Source organism: Styela clava, chromosome 9 (assembly GCF_964204865.1).
Source record: "Styela clava chromosome 9, kaStyClav1.hap1.2, whole genome shotgun sequence".
Taxonomy (NCBI): Eukaryota; Metazoa; Chordata; class Ascidiacea; order Stolidobranchia; family Styelidae; genus Styela; species Styela clava.
The window spans coordinates 23,385,342-23,404,750 of NC_135258.1; the positions used below are offsets into that span (position 1 = coordinate 23,385,342).

At 36.4% G+C, this 19,409-nt stretch overlaps 2 protein-coding genes across 2 annotated transcripts; one reads left to right on the plus strand and one right to left on the minus strand.

Annotated features, from left to right (window-relative positions):
* Positions 1–8,887: 8,887 nt before the first annotated feature.
* LOC120339136 (uncharacterized) lies at positions 8,888–13,293 on the plus strand. The gene is made up of 2 exons (XM_078116616.1): positions 8,888–8,902; positions 10,384–13,293. The coding sequence occupies exon 2, from the start codon at positions 10,468–10,470 to the stop codon at positions 13,168–13,170; it is 2,703 nt and encodes a 900-aa protein (XP_077972742.1). The 5' UTR covers positions 8,888–8,902; positions 10,384–10,467; the 3' UTR covers positions 13,171–13,293.
* Positions 13,294–13,399: 106 nt separating this feature from the next.
* LOC120338708 (synaptojanin-1-like) lies at positions 13,400–18,884 on the minus strand. The gene has a single exon (XM_039406619.2). The coding sequence runs from the start codon at positions 18,829–18,831 to the stop codon at positions 14,179–14,181; it is 4,653 nt and encodes a 1,550-aa protein (XP_039262553.2). The 5' UTR covers positions 18,832–18,884; the 3' UTR covers positions 13,400–14,178.
* Positions 18,885–19,409: the final 525 nt, after the last annotated feature.

The following is a 19,409-nucleotide window of genomic DNA, read 5'->3' on the forward strand; positions in this document are numbered from 1 at the left end:
ATCACTCTTGATGGATGTTTGGTTAGCTTTATTAGGACTTTGTTATGATATAGCTTTTGGATGAACCGTTTGTATCATTTTTAGTACAAGCTGAATATTCACAAAATTTTCGGATTTACTAAATTGAACTAACCTTACAGTGCACTCAGAAAGTAACATTGTGGTTTGATTTGATCAGTAATTATTGACTTCAGTTATGTAATAGTTTATTTAAATATGAATACCTACAGTCAGTAGAGTATGACTTCCCAATTAAATATTTGTGCGAAGCAAAATTAAAATGACTCGTCAGTGCGCCATGTCGCACCCTTCGAAAACTCCTGTTGTAATGAAATAAGATAATATTTTAGACTTTAGACTCTAAAGTTTAGAGCATTAAAATGGCACAACATTATATTCTACGAAATGAATGACGGCAAGATTATATAATTACACAACTTAATTGTTAGCTCGTACTTGTAACTTGATTTCGAGAAAGGTATTTTCATTACATGTGAAAATATTAAATATCCCATCATACTGACTTATTAAGAACTGACTTGTCGATTATATTGGAAAACACTGCCACTGCTCGGGTGATATTTTTCGATTCAATTTAAAAAGCCTTAGAATGAATCTTCCACATTTTTATAATTCTTCAGCCCGTCGAAATTTTGGATGTGTTGCCGCTTAATTGCAATATGTTTCATTGGAAACACATCTAATTTTGTTGTTACCAGTGGGCAAGGTTGTATATGGAAATAGGTCACGGATGCTATTGTAGATTGACACTACCATCGGTGTTCATGGTGGGATGATATGGCATCTTGCCAAGTTTTCAATTCTTTCATTTATTTTTAATCTTCAATTGAATAAATACGACAATTCCAGTTCTGGTTCCGGAATTCGTCAGTTTCACATTTTTTATGAAACATTTTTTTCACACAGTGTACACTGCAATGTTTCAGATCTATCACAAGGCATGCTGCAATGGCAAAATACTTTGCAAGTCCACCGAAGGGATGTTTTGGGTACTCTGGTAGAATGTATTTCAGGTTTAATGTTTGATGTGACTCCAAAAAACGTCAATATCATTTTGAATGAATGCCATTTCGAGTCCTTCATTAAATTTATTGCTATACGTCAGTAAACAGGGATCTATATTTTTGCAAATTGCTAGGGCGTTGGCTATAGCGAAATACCCACATTCACTTCCTCACTTCAATTTTGATGTTGTCACTATTGGTCCCCCTGAGCTGCACAATTTCAGGATATTTACTCGATAAAAGACTGTCATACACTGATGCATGATTTTTTTGATTATTTTGTGGACGGATTATTGCTAATAGCCGAAAAATGTTAGATCTTTAGCCATCGCATTTCTCGTATTATCAACGATCAGCTGTTGTGGGGAACTATGACATCATAGATTGGCGCCTATTGGATATTCATGAAGAACTACGCGCACAGGCAGTTTTATGTTTCATATATTCCACCAAACGTTAATTTGATTATTTTGTGGACAGATTATTGCCAATAGCCGAAGAATAGTTCTTTCAAATAAGATTTTCAGCCATCCCATTTCTCGTATTATCAACGATCAGCTGTTGTGGAGCACTATGACATCATAGATTGGCGCCTATTGGATATTTCTCAAAAACTCCTCACCGGCAGCTTTATGTCCTATGTTAAATAATGATCGTATTATGATATTTTATTCTTTATACTTCACGCTTGTTATAAGTCATTTCTCATGTTTTAATCAAAAGTTGTTTTCGAGTTTCTGTACACGTAACGGTAGTAGTCTCATCCTACTAAGTACAATGACGATTCGTCTTGAATTAAACAAACTGCAAGGTGTGCGATGATAGTTTCGGCCAAACGTTAATTTGATAAAATTCTATGCAGTTTATTGTCAATAGCCAAAGCATAATTCACCAAAAGAAGATTTTCAGCGAGCACATTTCTCACGCTATTCAAGATAATCTGTTGTGGGGTATTATGACATCATAGATTGGCGCCTATTGGATATTTATCAAGATCTACGCGCACATGCAGTTTTATATTTCACATATTCCACCAAACGTTAATTTAATTATTTTGTGGACAGATTATTGCCAATAGCCGAAGAATAGTTCTTTCAAATAAGATTTTCAGCCATCACATTTCTAGTATTATCAACGATCAGCTGTTGTGGACCACTGTGACATCATAGATTGGCGCCTATTGGATATTTCTGAAGAGCTTAGTTGGGGCCTATTGGATATTTCTCAAAAACTACTCACCGGCAGTTTTATGTCTTATATTGAATGATGCTCATATCATGATATTTTATTCCTCATACTTTACGCTTGTTACAAGTCATTTTTCATATTTCAATCAAAAGTTGTTTTCGAGTTTCTGTACGCGTTACGGTAGTAGTCTCATCCTACTAAATACAATGACGATTCGTCTTACCTTAAACAAACTGCAAGGTGTACAAGGATAGTTTCTGCCAAACGTTAATTTAATTAATTTATTTGCAGTTTTTTTTACCAATAAATAGCCAAAGAATAGTTCACTGAAAAAAAAATTTTCAGCCAGTACATTTCTCACGCTATCCAAGATGAGCCGTTGTGGGGTATTATTACATCATAGATTGGCGCCTATTGCCGAAGAATAGTTCTTTCAAATAAGATTTTCAGCCATCACATTTCTCGTATTATCAACGATCAGCTGTTGTGGGGCACTGTGACATCATAGATTAGCGTCTATTGGATATTTCTGAAGAGCTGAGTTGGGGCCTATTGGATATTTCTGAATGAACCAAGTTTGCGCCTATTGAATATTTCTGAAGAACTAAGTTGGCGCCCATTGGATATTTCTGAAGAATCAAGTTGGCGCCTATTGGATATTTCTGAAGAACTAAGTTGGCGCATATTGGATATTTCTGGAGAACTAAGTTGGCGCCTATTGAATATTTCTGAAGAACCAAGTTGGCGCTTAGTAGATATTTCTGAAGAACTAAGTTGGCGCCTATTGGATATTTCTTAAGAACTAAGTTGGCGTCTATTGGATATTTCTGAAGAACTAAGTTGGCGCCTATTGGATATTTCTGAAGAACTAACTTGGCGCCTATTGGATATTTCTCAATAACTAGCGCACTGGCAGTTTTATGTTTATATTTCCTACCATGCGTTTATTTGATTATTTTGTGGACAGATTATTGCCAATAGCCAAAGAATAGTTCTCTAAAAATAGATTTTTATGCAGCATATTTCTTGTGTTTTCAACGATAAGCTGTCGTGTGGGGTATTGTGACATCATAGATTTGGCGCTTATTGAATATTTCTGAAGAACTTAGTTGGTGCATATTGGATATTTCTCAAGAACTACGCACATTGGCAGTTTTATATTTTTTATTTTCCACCAAGCGTTGATTCGATTAGTTGGTGAACAGTTTATTGCCATTAGCCAAAGAATAGTTCACTGAAGAGCGATTTTCAGCCAGCACATTTTTTGTGTAATCAATGACTGAATGAATGTTGTGGGGTATATATTATGATATTAACACTGGCAGTTTACGCGGTGTGACTCATCGCACTAAGCGTTAGGAATACGCTCGCCACCGCATCTCTGATTAATCTGCGTGGGTTCGCAGTATCGAATCCATGCGGGGATGGTTATGTGCGAAAGAATTTCTGGCCTCCTTGCTGCCGTAGGGTGGTTCAAGTAACCGCTTGTCGGTTACAGCTTCCTCCACCATCAAGTCCATGCTTCCGAAAACAAATAACTAACTAATCCCATACCCGACATGAAATGGTAACCGGACGAGCGGCCGTGGTTCGCCATATGGTTAAGCCGTTTTATCGGCTTTCTTCTCTCCCGGTATAAATAGGTAAATCTATCTTATTTTGATTGTCAAAATTGCCAAAATTGGGTTAATGTCCCACCACTCACAATCGATTACAATTTCTCCACCTGGCATGTCTTTATTTTTGCGTTCAAGTCTATCATGTTTATCCCACCATCTTTCCACATTTTTGTAAGGTTTTTTTGCTTATGGCTTCGATTTTTTTCGGGTGCCATAGGAATTTAAATAGCGCATTTTGGATTTTAATTACTGAAGTTTGGGGAATTATTTTGACTCTAGCGTGAAAAATTATGACGGACATAATTAGGGAATTAATTATGATTAGCTTTCCATACCAGGTGAGTTTACGCATTTTAAAATAATTTAAGGTTCGAATCAATTTATTTTCAAATACTCGTCACATTTTATCCTGTCCGATATTTCCAAAATTAATTCCAAGTATTTTGGTGGTTTCCTTATGTAGTCCTTATGAGGGGAGTTTTAAACGGAACTATATGGGGATTTAGTTATGCTGAGAATTTGGGTATTGTCCTTGTTGATTCTTTGTCCGGCTGCCAATTAAAATCTATGTAATTCTTGAAATACTTCTGTAATGGATAATTACTTTTTAACTGCGAATGTAACGTCATCAGCGTACTGGTCAATCTTGTGTTCGTAATTCCCTAGTTTTATTCCATGTATACTAGTACTGAGTTGCACTGATCGTGCGAGTGATTCTATGTTTATGACATAAAGTAGCATGTTAAGGGGGCATCGTTGCTCAATTTCTTGGGCAGGGCTTAATTTCTAGGGCAGTAGGCCGAAGATGGAAAGGTCGCGGGAGGGCAGTAGAATAACGACATATAGGACTGTTACGTCACGTTCCACAAGATCCAAGTATAAGTAGGAATCATAACAGATTGTGAAGTATTCTTTCGGATTCACAAAGTTTTCTTACTCGGTGTCATAAATATTATCGGTATGTTATTTATAGTTGGAAATAAAATCAAAACCTAGAACTACATAAACAAGGCAAGGTTTCCAATTGTTACGTGACGACAAACTCTATGAAAGTATGCCTTTTTTTTAGATAAAAACATAACTCGGGGAAAGCGTCCGTGGATGTGTTGTAAATATAATACATTTTCATGAATTAGTTGCGTTCTGGTTGTTACGATTTTTCCAGCTCATCACTGACTCCACCCTTACCCCCTTTATCATACCCATCCACTTTCCTTGCACAACTGTCTGTACAGCGTTTCCCAACCTTTTTTGTTCGTGGACTAATTTCTCATCGGCGAAAACCTTTGCGGACTCAAGGTGCGTTTATTGCAACCGTATACTTTGTGTGAAGAAGCAATAAAACCAAACACAACGGAATTTGAACGAATTTCATAATCAGAAATTCGCTGCAATTACGCGTCCGTTAAAAGGGCTGACTTTTTTATTTAGTATATGATGGCCTTTTCTCTCGCACTATATTCAACCAATGACAAGGACGAGAATTCAAAATGTTTTTCGATGTTAATTGTGTTCATGGTAACTCGCGGTTGCGTCGACTTACGACAAGATGATAGCATTACTTCTTCAAAATGCCACAGCAATCTGCTAACATATTGCCCGATTATACGAGTATTTAGTTTTGATACATATTTTTAGAGATCTTGCAAATTTGTTATCGTCGTTAGAAAAATCCTACTATCTTCTATAAATTTCCAGAAAGTACAACTTAATTTAGTAGGCTACTTATTAAAAATATAGTTTAAGTATATTAGTAAATCAAAAATACATATTCACCGCCTTGCTTCATCATTAATTTAATGGTGATCATTTCAATCTGCGATTGTGTTGACCAAATAAAAGCAATACTAATCAGAAAATATCACGACAATCCGTGGACACAAAAATGCGTGTGCTCGTGTTTTCGTCGGAAATTCGAATATTCGAATATATGCCCAGCCATACTCAGTATCTAGTTATAAATGACCTGATTAATGTTATGTGAATAAACTTGCTTTTTATGTTTTATGAGAATTTTAACGTAAATCGTAACTTGGCTGATAGTTAACTTACGCAAAAACATTTGCGGCCCGCTGTGAATTTCTGGCTCGTTGCGGACTCATTCAAACGCTTCGCGGACTCATTTGAGATCGCGGACTCGGGTTGGGAAACACTGGATAGGATACTATATAGTTAGGCTTACCATACGTTCCGCTTCAGGCAGGACAGTCCCGCTTTTTTAGCGTCTGGTCCCGCCGTCCCGACAAGTCAGCCAAAAGTTCCGCTTTGGCGTTCAGCCATCCAGCATAATACACGAACATGTTCTCGTTACTGTTGTTGCTGTGCAGCGCAACGCTAGCCCACTTGATAAAGGTGAATGCGTTATTTTGTTTGTTTCGTTGTTTCCCGCTATCACTGTGATCGAACGTATCACATGTAAAATCAATTCTAATTGATCCTGTTCGGACGTTCACGTGAATGTAACATTCAACAACGTCTTTTTGAAGGTATTATCTACAGAAAAAGTATGCTTGGGCAAATAAGTAAATCTCAATGCTTGAAAACGGCAGACTATTTCTTTATTCCTTTTGCTGTACATAAAAAATCTAAATTCGGAGCATTTGTATCGTTAGCGTCTATTCCTTTCTATTTTTTGAACTGAACCCGATATTTAGACAGAGAATATGCGCATGAACTCTCGATGACAATATTATGGTCAACGAAGACAGCCGGGATGGCTTTAAATGTAGGCCTATGTAGTAAAATCGGAAACTGTAAAGTTACAGGATCACAGCTAAGGGGTCGTATCTTTGGAGGCGTTCCGCTTTGAAGTCAAAAAAATAGGGGATCATAATATACGTTCTTGATTTATTGTTTTTTATACTTATCAATGGGGGTGCATGCAGTGATGAGCTGGAAAAATCGTAACAACCGGAACGCACTTAATTCGCAAAAATATAATATATTTACAGCACGACGCGGACGTTTACAGAATGTTTTGACTGTCCTAAGATAGAGTCGAAGAACTGCAAAGAAATATGAAAAAATTATCTAAAATATGTCTGTGTAGAATTACAAGAATATTCATAGCAATTCAATACAAATGTTATTTTTTAGAAAGGTAAAGGGTGAATTTCCATGGGGATAAAAGTCGGGGAAATATCCATTACACGTTACTTCTGTACTAATTATTCGCGTGATGTGATATAAAAAGAATTATGAGTTATAATGTAACAAAACATAAATTAATCAACAGTTTAACCAGAGAAACTGGACTTTTCATACCATAATTTTATTTTAACAACCGGAAAGCAAATGCAATAAAATGTCTAACAACCGGGACGCCGTTCCGGTTACAGCTCACCACTGTGTATTGTATACCCTGTCGAATTTGACTCCTGGCACGGGGTCTCCCTAAAACCAGGCACTTGCGAATTCAGGCACTTTGATATTTTTTATTTTTACCGTACGTAATTGGGATTTCCAATTTACCTGACAAGATAATTAGACTTTAAATAATTTTTTGCATCCCTATATTGCAATAAAACAATATTATTCCAATTTATTAGGGTATAAATAATTTTTCAATAGTAAAATGTGGCAACATTGATTACAAAATATAGAAATCAGGCACTTGTGAAATTTCAGGCACTTGGTCAAAACCTATTTTACAATGTATCTGATTACTCTAAAACAGAAAATTAAATATATACACTTTGTATGGTTGAATTTACAACATTTTGGTAAAATACAATACCGTTTGTGACTGATGGAGACGTGTCATATTTCGCAAGTGCCTGATTTTTCATTTTCCTCGGTGACAGTTGCCATATTTTTTCGCAATTATTTCCTTGAATTATTTGCGTCAGCACTTACTATTCTTTGCTTTCTAACGCAAATTCATTGTTCCACAACAATTTGAGCGTTTTTAATATTGCAATGAGCAATACCATTTGACAACATATGGTCAACCATCGTACTTTCTGGATTTATTTGAAATTGAATATGAATAATAAAATCTGGCAAACTTAAGCACAAAATACGAAAACCAGGCACTTGTGAAATTTCAGGCACTTCGTAAAAACCTATTTCTCGATGTTTTTACTTACTTTGAAGCAGAAAACTAAAATATACACTCTTTTGTATGATTGAAATGACGTCTTTTTGGTAAAAAACAAGAACGATTGGGACTGGTGATGAGGGGTCAAATTTCGCAAGTGCCTGATTTTTCATTTTTTTCGATTACAGTTGCCATATATTTTTGCAATACTTTTCATAAAATCTTTTTCGTCAGAACTTACTAATCATTGCTTTTTAAAGGAAATTCCTAGTTCTACAACGATTTCAGCGTTTTTAATAATGCAATTAGTAATATCATTTGACAACATATAGATAACCATCGTACTTTTTGGATTTATTTGAAATTGAATAGGAATGATAAAATCTGGCAACGGCAAGCACAAAATACTAAAATCAGGCACTTGTGAAATTTCAGGCACTTTGTAAAAAATCATTTCCCGATGTTTTTGATTACTTTAAAGCCGAAAATCCAAATATGCATATTTTGTATGACTGAATTTGGTATTTTTATTGTATATTATATGTCGGGCGTATAGTTTCTTCATGTCGCGAATGAGCATCAGAATAGGTTGTGCAGAAAATGGTGCTCCCGTAGTATGTGCACAAAGTTGGCACACAACCCGAACATAGTATGTGTACCAAGATAGAGGTAATAGGTTGTGCGCCATCTTGGAGCACATAGGCTACTACGGAAGCGCCCTGAAAATACCCACATTTGCAACACCGACTTACCGAATACAAATTTTACACTTCCACAATTTCGCTTTCGATACTTTCTCACATGTATCATGATACCAACGCTTGCAAACGAAGCATTGATATTGTACGTGCTCCCGTATACATTTCGCACTTTAACAGACACTCCAATTATTATTTTCAAGAAAGCAAAATTCATGCATCGGAATGGCAGAGTATATGAGTGGCGACGATGCAGTGCGACAACGTTCCAAATGTGATTGAATTTTTGTTGACTCCGACTTGTTCAATCTTCCATCTGGGCGTTTTGAAGAGGTATGTACTCACTTCAAATATAAATACTTGCACCACCTTCGGGCAGACGTCAAATTGAAATTAGCGATAAGAATAGCACTCAATATACATCGGATTGTCTTAAAAAACATTTTACCGAGAAAGCAAAGTATAGTAAGTACTAAGTTCTGACGAAAATGATTTTATGAAATATATTGCAAAAATATATGGCAACTGTAATCGAAAAAATGAAAAATCAGGCACTTGCGAAATTTGACCCCTCATCACAAGTCTCAATCGTTTTTCTATTTTACCAAAGAAGACGTCATTTCAATCATACAAAAGAGTGTATATTTTAGTTTTCTGCTTCAAAGTAAGTATAAACATCGAAAAATAGGTTTTTACAAAGTGCCTGAAATTTCACAAGTGCCTGGTTTTAGTATTTTGTGCTCGCTGTTGCCAGATTTTATCATTCCTATTCAATTTCAAATAAATCCAAAAAGTACGATGTTTATCTATATGTTGTCAAATAATATTGCTCATTGTAAAAACGCTGAAATTGTTGTAGAACTAGGAATTTATTTTAAAAAACAATGATTAGTAAGTTCTAACTCAAATAATTTAGAAAAACTGTTGCGAAAATATATGGCAAAAGTTATCGAAAAAAATGAAAAATCAGGCACTTGCGAAATTTGACCCCTCATCACCAGTCCCAATCGTTTTTGTTTTTTACCAAAAAGACGCCATTTCAATCATAAAAAAGGTGTATATTTAGTTTTCTGCTTCAAAGTGTATAAAAACACCGAGAAATAGGTTTTTACAAAGTGCCTGAAATTTCACAAGTGCCTGGTTTTAGTATTTTGTACTTAAGGTTACCAGATTTTATTATTCATATTCAATTTCAAATAAATCCAGAAAGTACGATGGTTGACCATGTGTTGTCAAATGGTATTGCTCATTGCAATATTAAAAACGCTCAAATTGTTGTGGAACAATGAATTTGCGTTAGAAAGCAAAGAATAGTAAGTGCTGACGCAAATAATTTATGAAAATAATTGCGAAAAAATATGGCAACTGTCACCGAGAAAAATCAGGCACTTGCGAAATATGACACGCCTCCATCAGTCACAAACGGTATTGTATTTTACCAAAAAGTTGTAAATTCAACCATACAAAGTGTATATATTTAATTTTCTGTTTTAGAGTAATCAGATACATTGTAAAATAGGTTTTGACCAAGTGCCTGAAATTTCACAAGTGCCTGATTTCTATATTTTGTAATCAATGTTGCCACATTTTACTATTGAAAAATTATTTATACCCTAATAAATTGGAAATAATATTGTTTTATTGCAATATAGGGATGCAAAAAATTAGTCAAAGTCTAATTATCTTGTCAGGTAAATTGGAAATCCCAATGACGTACGGTAAAAATAAAAAATATCAAAGTGCCTGAATTCGCGAGTGCCTGGTTTTAGGGAGACCCCCTGGCACGACATTTGACGTTTTTCTTCATCATTTAGATCTGTACAGTGTATGTACGCTTGGTAGCAAGATATATACCGGTATCAGCAGGCTATACCGGTATCCCGCACAACTTCAAACTAATGGAAGATGCCACCTTAAAGACGAGTGCTGTTGGGGACAGAGGTGGGGCAGCGAGTGTGGTTATTGAGACTATATATCCAATTAGGGAGGATGAAGTGTCCCCAGTTTATTCAGCGGACAAGCCTTTGACGATTATGATCGAGCAGAATTCCGAGGGAGAAGAGTCATACGAAGAACCTCCATCTGAGGGCTTTGTATCACGACATGTATCTTGTTCTAGAAAACGAAAATTGGAAGCAAAGTTTTTAGATAAAAAATCAGTTATTTCTCTCTTATTGGAATCGGAGTCAAATATATCAATAATACCATGTGAACCAGAGTCAAATCAATATTATCTTCTGAAAGATAACAGAAATTATGTCTATGGTCGTCGAAGAACAAGTCGAAACACTTTCAATGTTGATAATCATAAATGGGATTATACATCACTAAAAAAACATTACTATGTTTTTTCGAATGGTGAATTCAAATATGTTGATTTCATTGGTGGTCAATATTTGATTCATGTTCCAAAAATGTCACAAGATAAGACAGAACGACAACCTATGTCTTGTCAACCAGAGCCTGAAAAGATTTTAATCATGAGAAAGTGGTATGGTTCAATTAGAGGCATTCTTAAAAGGCGAATTTCATACATTGAGAAATTTCCAGCTGGTATAAAGCCAAAACAACAGAATCTCATTTTGGTAGAATACTGTGAAGATGTCGACCATCATTTACAAAGAGCAAAAATGATGAAAATTGAAGGATGCAATGCTTACAGCAGTATATTTCAACCTGAAGAAGAAAATATAAATATGGTCGAACCGAGTCTTAAAGATTCTTCATTTTTTCATTTAACATCTATAAATCTAAAAGAAGTCGGAAATTGTCAAATCAATATGGGTGGTAATAACAATGGTCTATTTTTTGATAAGGATCGAGCAATTGAAATTTTGCTGAATGCTGAAACAAGTCTAGATGAGATTCCCCAAGGTTTAAAAGAGAATGAATATTTCATTATTAATAATGAAGATAATTATCGAAGGGCCTTAGAAGGAAAAAGAAGAACATATATAGATGACTGTGGTGTTTGGAAAAATGTATCAATGAAGAAGCATTTATATACACTCATAGATGACAAATATGTTTATGTTGACTATACTGGTGGTAAATACAAAATTTCCAATTTGACTTTAAGAGCACAAACTGAGAAAAATCTTGAAAAATCGCAGATCTTTGTAATGAGAAAAGTGTATGGATCGTTAAAAAGAGATGAAAACTACAAGCGTAGAATATGTTGGATTGATGAATTTCCCGAAGGTGTATTCCCGAAGCAGAAAAACATTGCACTTGTAGAATATATTGGAAAGTATCCAAACGAAGATGTTCCACATGGAAATCAAAAACTGCCTGGTGGCTTGCCATATGTTAGAACATCAGCTAAGCTCATGAAGGAACTGAAAGAAAAAGTTGTGCACAAGACTGCAAAAGAAATAATCAAAGAAATCGGATTGGATAGCAACCCAAAGAATATAAAACAATTGCAAAATTTACGCTATCGAAGTAATTTGAAAATTTCAGCAGGATCTGCTAATGATCAAGTTCATAATGATGAGCTTCAGCAGGTTTTGGCAATGGTTCATGGCCATTCATATGTTCAGCAATGTATATGCACAAAATACAAACCGCCAGTAGTTATTGCATACACTTCTCAACAAATGAATTCTTTCAAATACAGATGTCAAGAAAAATCTGGGTTGAATCGTGTTCTTGGTATTGACAGGACCCTAAATGTTGGGCCAATCAGTTTAACAATATTAACTTATCCTCAACCTAACTTATTATGTCGTAAAACATCACAACCAGCAGTGATGATGGGGCCAGTGTTTTTACATATCGATAAATCTTGTCAAACATATACATTATTATTTAATCATATAAAAGGATGTTTACTAGAAGCAGAGAAGGCTGATATCGATGGGATCAGTGTGGCCTGCAAACCAGAAGAGGAAAAAGCAATCATCAATGCATTGAATTTTTCGTTTCCTGCCGCAACTGTAACTCACTGCGTTGATCACATGAAAATGGATCTGAGAGACCATCTGTCATCAGAGATTTGTCTACCTGATGATGTTGCTGATAACATTATAAAGCAGATGTTTTCAACCCTGAGGGATTGTGTTGAGGATTATGATTTTGATATGAAGTCGCTGCATTTACAGTCGGAGTATGATGCAACAATTCCTCAATTTGGTCCTTATTTTCGTAAAGTTGTTGAAAACATACGCCAGAGTCTGTGGCGACCAATATTAGAAGAAAGGCCTTTGCACAAATGGTCATTAGAAACTTGTAAAGCACTGGGACAACTGGTGCAGTCATGTGGAACATGGACATCTCTGACATTACCAGACTTACTTTTAAACCTGTATTCGATAGTTCAATCACAAGAACAGGAAGAAATACAAGCACTTCACAACGAAGGCAGTTTTGCCCTTGCATCTTATGCAAAAAAATACCAAATTTCAAAAACTGAATGGCAATTAAAAACAAATAAGCAAAGAGCACGACTTGCTGAAAACTTGCGAAAAATAAGACCTGGTGTGCAAAAGAATGCTACAAAACCGCAAAGTGATTTGCCATATCAAACTCGCCCGTTACTAGAAGACCCGAAGACTATTATATTTTACAAAACTGGGAAAGATGGTCAGCTATACTACTGATGCACTTTTGTCTTGATTCAATACAATATCATATATGGTGGTACAAAGCTAGCTTTAAGTGGTCTCTACCACCCTTATTCAATGTTTTGTGCTGAAGTTATAATAAAGGCGAATAAAACAGAATTCATATTTATGATTATTCGCGATTGGAATAGAACGATCAGCTTCCACAGTACCAGCCTTAACTTAAGTTATGGCGAGTGTTTCATTATACTTTTATTTGAACAAATGATCAAAGACAGCATAGATTATCGAATATTAATGACACAAGTTATACAGCATACATACATAATAATCGACGAAGCATCCGTAAAAGTCAAATAAACAATGAATGCCCGGGGTCGTAGCCATGGGATCAGTGGTATGGAGGATAGAATGTTAATCAACTTTGAACAATAAACACAAAATAATATATTGCACGAAATAATGTTAATAATACTAAGCACAAGATTATTATATACACAGAGAAGCTGAAATAAATATGTAAATAATTCATTTGAATGCTCTTGTTTGTATTTATCAATACACAATATAAATAGTATTCTAAACATTTTATGGTAAGTGGGCTGTGAAATAATTATATTTGTATAATGACAGCTACAGGCGGGACACTTCTGAGAAAATGACCAATAGCAGATATTATTTTGGGAAGAGATTGCTGGTCCAGGTCATTTTTTTCATTTACCATCCCAAAGCATCTAAATTACAGATGGAAGAAACCATTGCAATGCATGATTGGCAGCCAGTTTATACATAACAGGGATTTATTAAGATCCCTGTATTACCGATCATTTATTAACAATACTGATAATTGTTAACCTGCTAATTGTTCACTGCTCAAAATCTCATATCTGGTACTTCTTTATGTGTGAATGCTTCGTGATAATGTCTTTGGCTCAATTAACTTTCTAATTATGTAAGTGATCGAATATCAATTACACCCAATTAGGACCAAAAAGACATTTTAAATAAGTGCATCCTCACTAAAAGACATATAATTTGTGATGATCAGAATTGATTGAAAGACATTTTAGAGAAATCTGTACTAAATGAGTTTGGAATGTCATTTGAATTTTTATCCACAGCAGGGGATGTGCCCCATGGGTCATTCTTTGGTGGTACTTGCGGCTTAAGAGGTTTTGAAGTAAATGGCAGAACATATTGTTGGCCTGCCAGATGGAATGGATCATTTTGCACAGAAGGAACGGATTTTGCTTTATTAGAAATCGACTTAGGTGCTGGTGTTGGTCGCAATGGCACCAGTATATGATTATCAAGTGGTGTTGCAACCGTGAATGGTCCAGTTGAAAGATTACTCTGTGGTTTTTCTGCAACCATCGACATATTGTTTGGTCTCTGGGAAACATGGGGCTGACCCACTCTTGGTGGTGGAAAATTAGTTTCTTGCTTAGTGTACCAAACATTTGCTGATTTTGACACTGTTGGGAGTGGCATCATTGTTGCAGGGGTTTTCCGAGGTGCTATTGTAGGTGGATTTGAATCCTTAGTTCCAGAAATTACACTAGGAATCAGTACCCCTGCTGATACAGGCCTTGGAGGCACATGTGCCGATGTGGGAGCATAAGGGTCCAGGTCCAATAGTGACGGCTCAGAGTGATTTTCGGGGATGAAAGCAGCATTCATATGTTGACTCCTAACCTTAGGCGGTCCCTTGGGTGGTGTCAATGGTAATGGAGGAGGCATACCAGCTGTGTTTGGAGGAGGAGCGGGTGCTTTCCGTTTAGGAACATGACGACTTCGAGCAGTGGCTCTAGGAGGTCTAGATGGTAATGGTGCAGGTTCAGGAATAAGAATAGTTGATGGCTCAAGCGGGGTGAATGAAGCAGTTGACTGGGGGCCAATCGATAGACCTGGTTTTGCTGTAGGAGGTCCTGGCATTATTGATGGAGATTGCGATGGAAGGGGTGGAGGTCCTGATGGCATAGTTGGTAGGGTGTTTGGTCTTGGTGGAGCACGCTTCTTTACTGGTCCACTAGAAGGTCGGGGTGGTGCTGATACTTTCTTGGTTAACTCTGGATTTGGTGGCATGTAGCTGTAAGAATAATGTTCGCTTTCAAAAGCCCACCCAGGGTCATTTACATCTTCCATGACCTCCTTGTTTGATTCATTAATTGTATCAGTGGCTTCCGAAACAGGAATATCATATAATTGCGTACTTGTTTGATGATATGTATTATATTCATACCTTGGTGATTCAGAACTGTCTTCTTCATGTTCCGCATCATTATGGTACACATCATAATTATATTGACACGGTTCCCCCTCGTTTGCATATTTTTCAGCATATGATTCATTAGCAGAAAATGAATGTGAATGTTGTCGAAGTTCATGTTCAACATCTTCCTCCCAACCTCTACTTTTTAATGTGACATAAATCAATGTTCCATCAACAGAAGTTTCATTCAAGTCTGTGGCTCTAACTGCTGCTGTACCATCACTGAAAATAACCATCAGTTTCCCCTTGAAGTGTCGGGTGATGATAACTTCACCAATTTCGTTCAGCCTTGACATGATTGCTTCAAATAGTTCACCAGACAGTGGAATGTCACCAGTATTTTCTTCTTGGGTTAATGATATCAAGATAGTTGCATCTGGAGGACCTTGGGCTTCTACAAATTTATGAAATGTTGTATTGAGATGTTCTTCATCAGACTGTATAATATCGACATCAAGTATCGCTATAACGGGACGATGATCAGAAGTTTTAATATCAGCTTTATTATAATACAGCAATTTTCCAGGATTCCATTCTGGATCTTGACTTACTGAAACTAACGATGAGCCAGAATCTTGAGTGTCCGCAAACCATTTTCTTCGAAACCACAACACACGATCAGTCCAAGCTGGTGTCCTGGATTTTTCACTAGTATCATAGTCATCGGAAAACAAATCATACTTATAGGTTGGTGCAAAGTTAGTATCTCCTTCTAAAAAACACTGGAACACTCTTCCCTCTTTCTTTTCTGTACAGAGTTGGTCATTGCTTTGCAAAGATTTCCAATCCTTTTCAACAACTAATTGTTTAACCTCATCAATTGGCATATCTATCCGATAGTTCAGATCTCCACACCAGAAAATATAATCATGACAATAGATAGATTTATTTCCAGAGAAAACCATCTTCTTGGATATTTCAGCAAAATCATTATTTCGATCCTGTACTTGTCCTTGTCCAGCAGCTAGATGAGAGCATACAAAACACAAAGATGAGTTATGAAACTGCATTCGTATACCAATTCCTCCTTTGTTTCCAGTTGCACCCCCCAATCCAGTTTTTACAGTTCCAATTTCAACATCTCTAATATGAGGTGTATGATGCGGACGAACAAACACATAAAAGCACACACCAACAAGCTGTTCTGAAGCAAGAAGGACATACTTGTACTTGTTAGATATTGTCTTCTGCAATTCTATTCCCCAGGTATGTTGATTAGTATGGCTTGTATTTACAATGTTCCCAGCACTGAGTTCAACCATCTCTTGAAATCCAATAACATAAAAGTCCATTGCTTTATTCCAGTCAACCTCAGCATCATTATTGTCTGCAAGATTGCTAAAGGAGTCACTTGACAAACTATCTTTGAATATTTCAACATAGCTAGCTGGGAAAGTTCCTTCCAATTCATCAGGATTGTATTCATCTCTTGAAACCCTTCCCTTCCACCATTCACCTGTCATTTCAGTCACCTCAATTGTGTCGCCAGCAACAAAATCGAGATCGCCTTCCTGATGAGCTGGAAAGTCGTACAAAGCAGTATATCTTGGTAGCAATTTGGTGACATAAGCTGCAGGAAATATTCCATTACATCCATTGCAGGAACCTGACATCCATTCCCCATCCTCCAAGGCATGATGCACATCAATGATATCACCTGATGCGAATGACAAATCACCTTCTTCGGCAGAGGAAAAATCATACAAGGCCTTGTAAAAATTATTGGTTGGTGACTGTTCGCATTTGATGAGCCAGTCATCTAATGTTTGATCTTTATATGCCAGTGATCGGAAATGCTTTCCACCATTTACGTTCCAGGTTCCGATGGCAACTCTAATTGGCAAGATAGATGTGTAATCTTTGAATTTATCACACATGCCTCTCAAAACCGCTGTGGGAGCACGCAAGCAATCACCAGACATTAAATTGTTTGCCCTTGCCATCAGTTCAATATCTGCTGAGTTGGTACCAAGTATGAGTAAATCAATTGCACCTTGTTTACTCTGGTCAAGAAAATTGTTTTGTATTGCACGTGTCACCGATCTTGCACCATCTTTAAATTTTGTTTTACCTTCTAAGGCTCCAGTACCAGCATACATTCGACTGATTAGATCACCAGTAATGGGCCAAGCCGTTTTGAAAGCCTCTCTGAATCTATCTTCAAGTTGCTTATTATTTCCAAGTCCCAAACTTTCCAGTTGCTTTGGTAACATCTGCATTCCAAAATACGTTTTTGTACTATTTGTACGATCCAAGCAATCAAGGCAATTAATCCTAATGACACCAGTTTGAGTGATGCGTAACTTTTCATCATCTTTATAGGTATAACATCCATAACTCTCCAGTTTGTCCCATATCTTTGTTTTCAATTTGGATAAATTTTCAGATTTTCCTCTACATTCACAATGATAATCGAAACAAAACATTGTTACTTCTTCACTGAAAGCAGACTTTTCATGGTGTAGTTGGAAAAGCCTACTCAACATGCTCTCGTCCCCTTTACTACCAAGTAAATTAACTATGAGACACTGCCCATAATTATCCACAATGCTTGAAAAATGTCTATCATATGTGGGCGCAGATGCTTCAAATCCTCTAGAAATCTTGATTTTATGGGATCCTACATTCAGGCCTGGTTGCCCCCAAAACAATGGAATAGAGCCACGAATTTGCATGAATGAAGAAACATTTTCACCAAGTATGATTGCTTGTTCACTTTCTACAAAGTTTGCAACATGACCCTCATCGTCCGCACCTCGAACATTGAATCTTGTGCCAGCACGTTCGCAACTCAAACGTGATATAACCACAGCTCTGGCTTGTTGAGCACCTACATAAACAGTTCGTATGTCAATTCCTCCACACATAACTCTGAAGAGCCACAAGGCGCAATCAGCACCAAAATGTTTGAAATGCAGGTGCAAAAGGTGATTCCAAAAGAAACGTTGGTCATCATTCTTCTTGTCTTGATCCTGGAATGAAACAGTCAAATCCAAAATTTCACTCCCATTCATTGCAGACCAAGTAAAATAAAATTTTCCAGAGCTGAGTAACTTTTTAACATCTGTGCACCTGCTATCTGCATCTACAGTACCATTTTGCAAAGAAAAAAAACTTGCTCCAGTAATGCGGAATACTTCGCAGTTGAGTAACTTTCCAACTGGCATACAAGCAGTCACAAGCACCAGGTATAAGCTGCGGGCTTTACCAGCTTTGTCATCTCCAAACATCATAACTCCAAGACATCCATATGCATCAATTGCCTTTGTATAATCCGACTTAAGTTCTTCTTTCTCCTGCGGAGTAAGAGATACGACTGTTCCTGATTCTAGTAACAGTCCATCTTCAAATTGTCGAGACTCCAAAAGCACACTGTACGGTGGTCCTAGCTTATGCAGCACACGAAAAACTCGACTCAAAGACATAGTTAAAAATTAACTACATTACAATAAATAAAACTAAAGGATAAATTGTAAAAAAAAACTTTGTGATGAAATCAAGTAAATTTTCCTTGCACCAGAGTAGGGATGGGCAATATAGAATAATTTACTATTCTAGAATACTTAAATCGAATACCGAACCCTATTCTGTTTTTATTGTTATTCAAATGTGCGAATTCTTCCGCCACATTGATGAATTACAATTTAAAAAAAGTAATCTTGTGAATGTATTACTGCCTTTGTATTTAATTGAAAAAATCCTGAGCATTGGATTTTATTTGTTACCAAACAAGCCAATGAAATGTAAGAATTTAAAAAATTATTTTTTGCCTTGAATTGTTCAAAATTTAGGTAATACCTAAATACTTACCGGTATATGTTAATTAAAATATATAGCCTAGTGCATTATACACTTCAATACTAAATTGTGAAATACAAAATATAGGTATGAAAAAATATCAAATTATTATCAATGTGAGAGCGCGGAAAACACAGGCCAGACATAGGCCACTGCAATTTATGTGACCGCAACCGGAGCCTGGTAGGGCTCGCGTTAATCAATA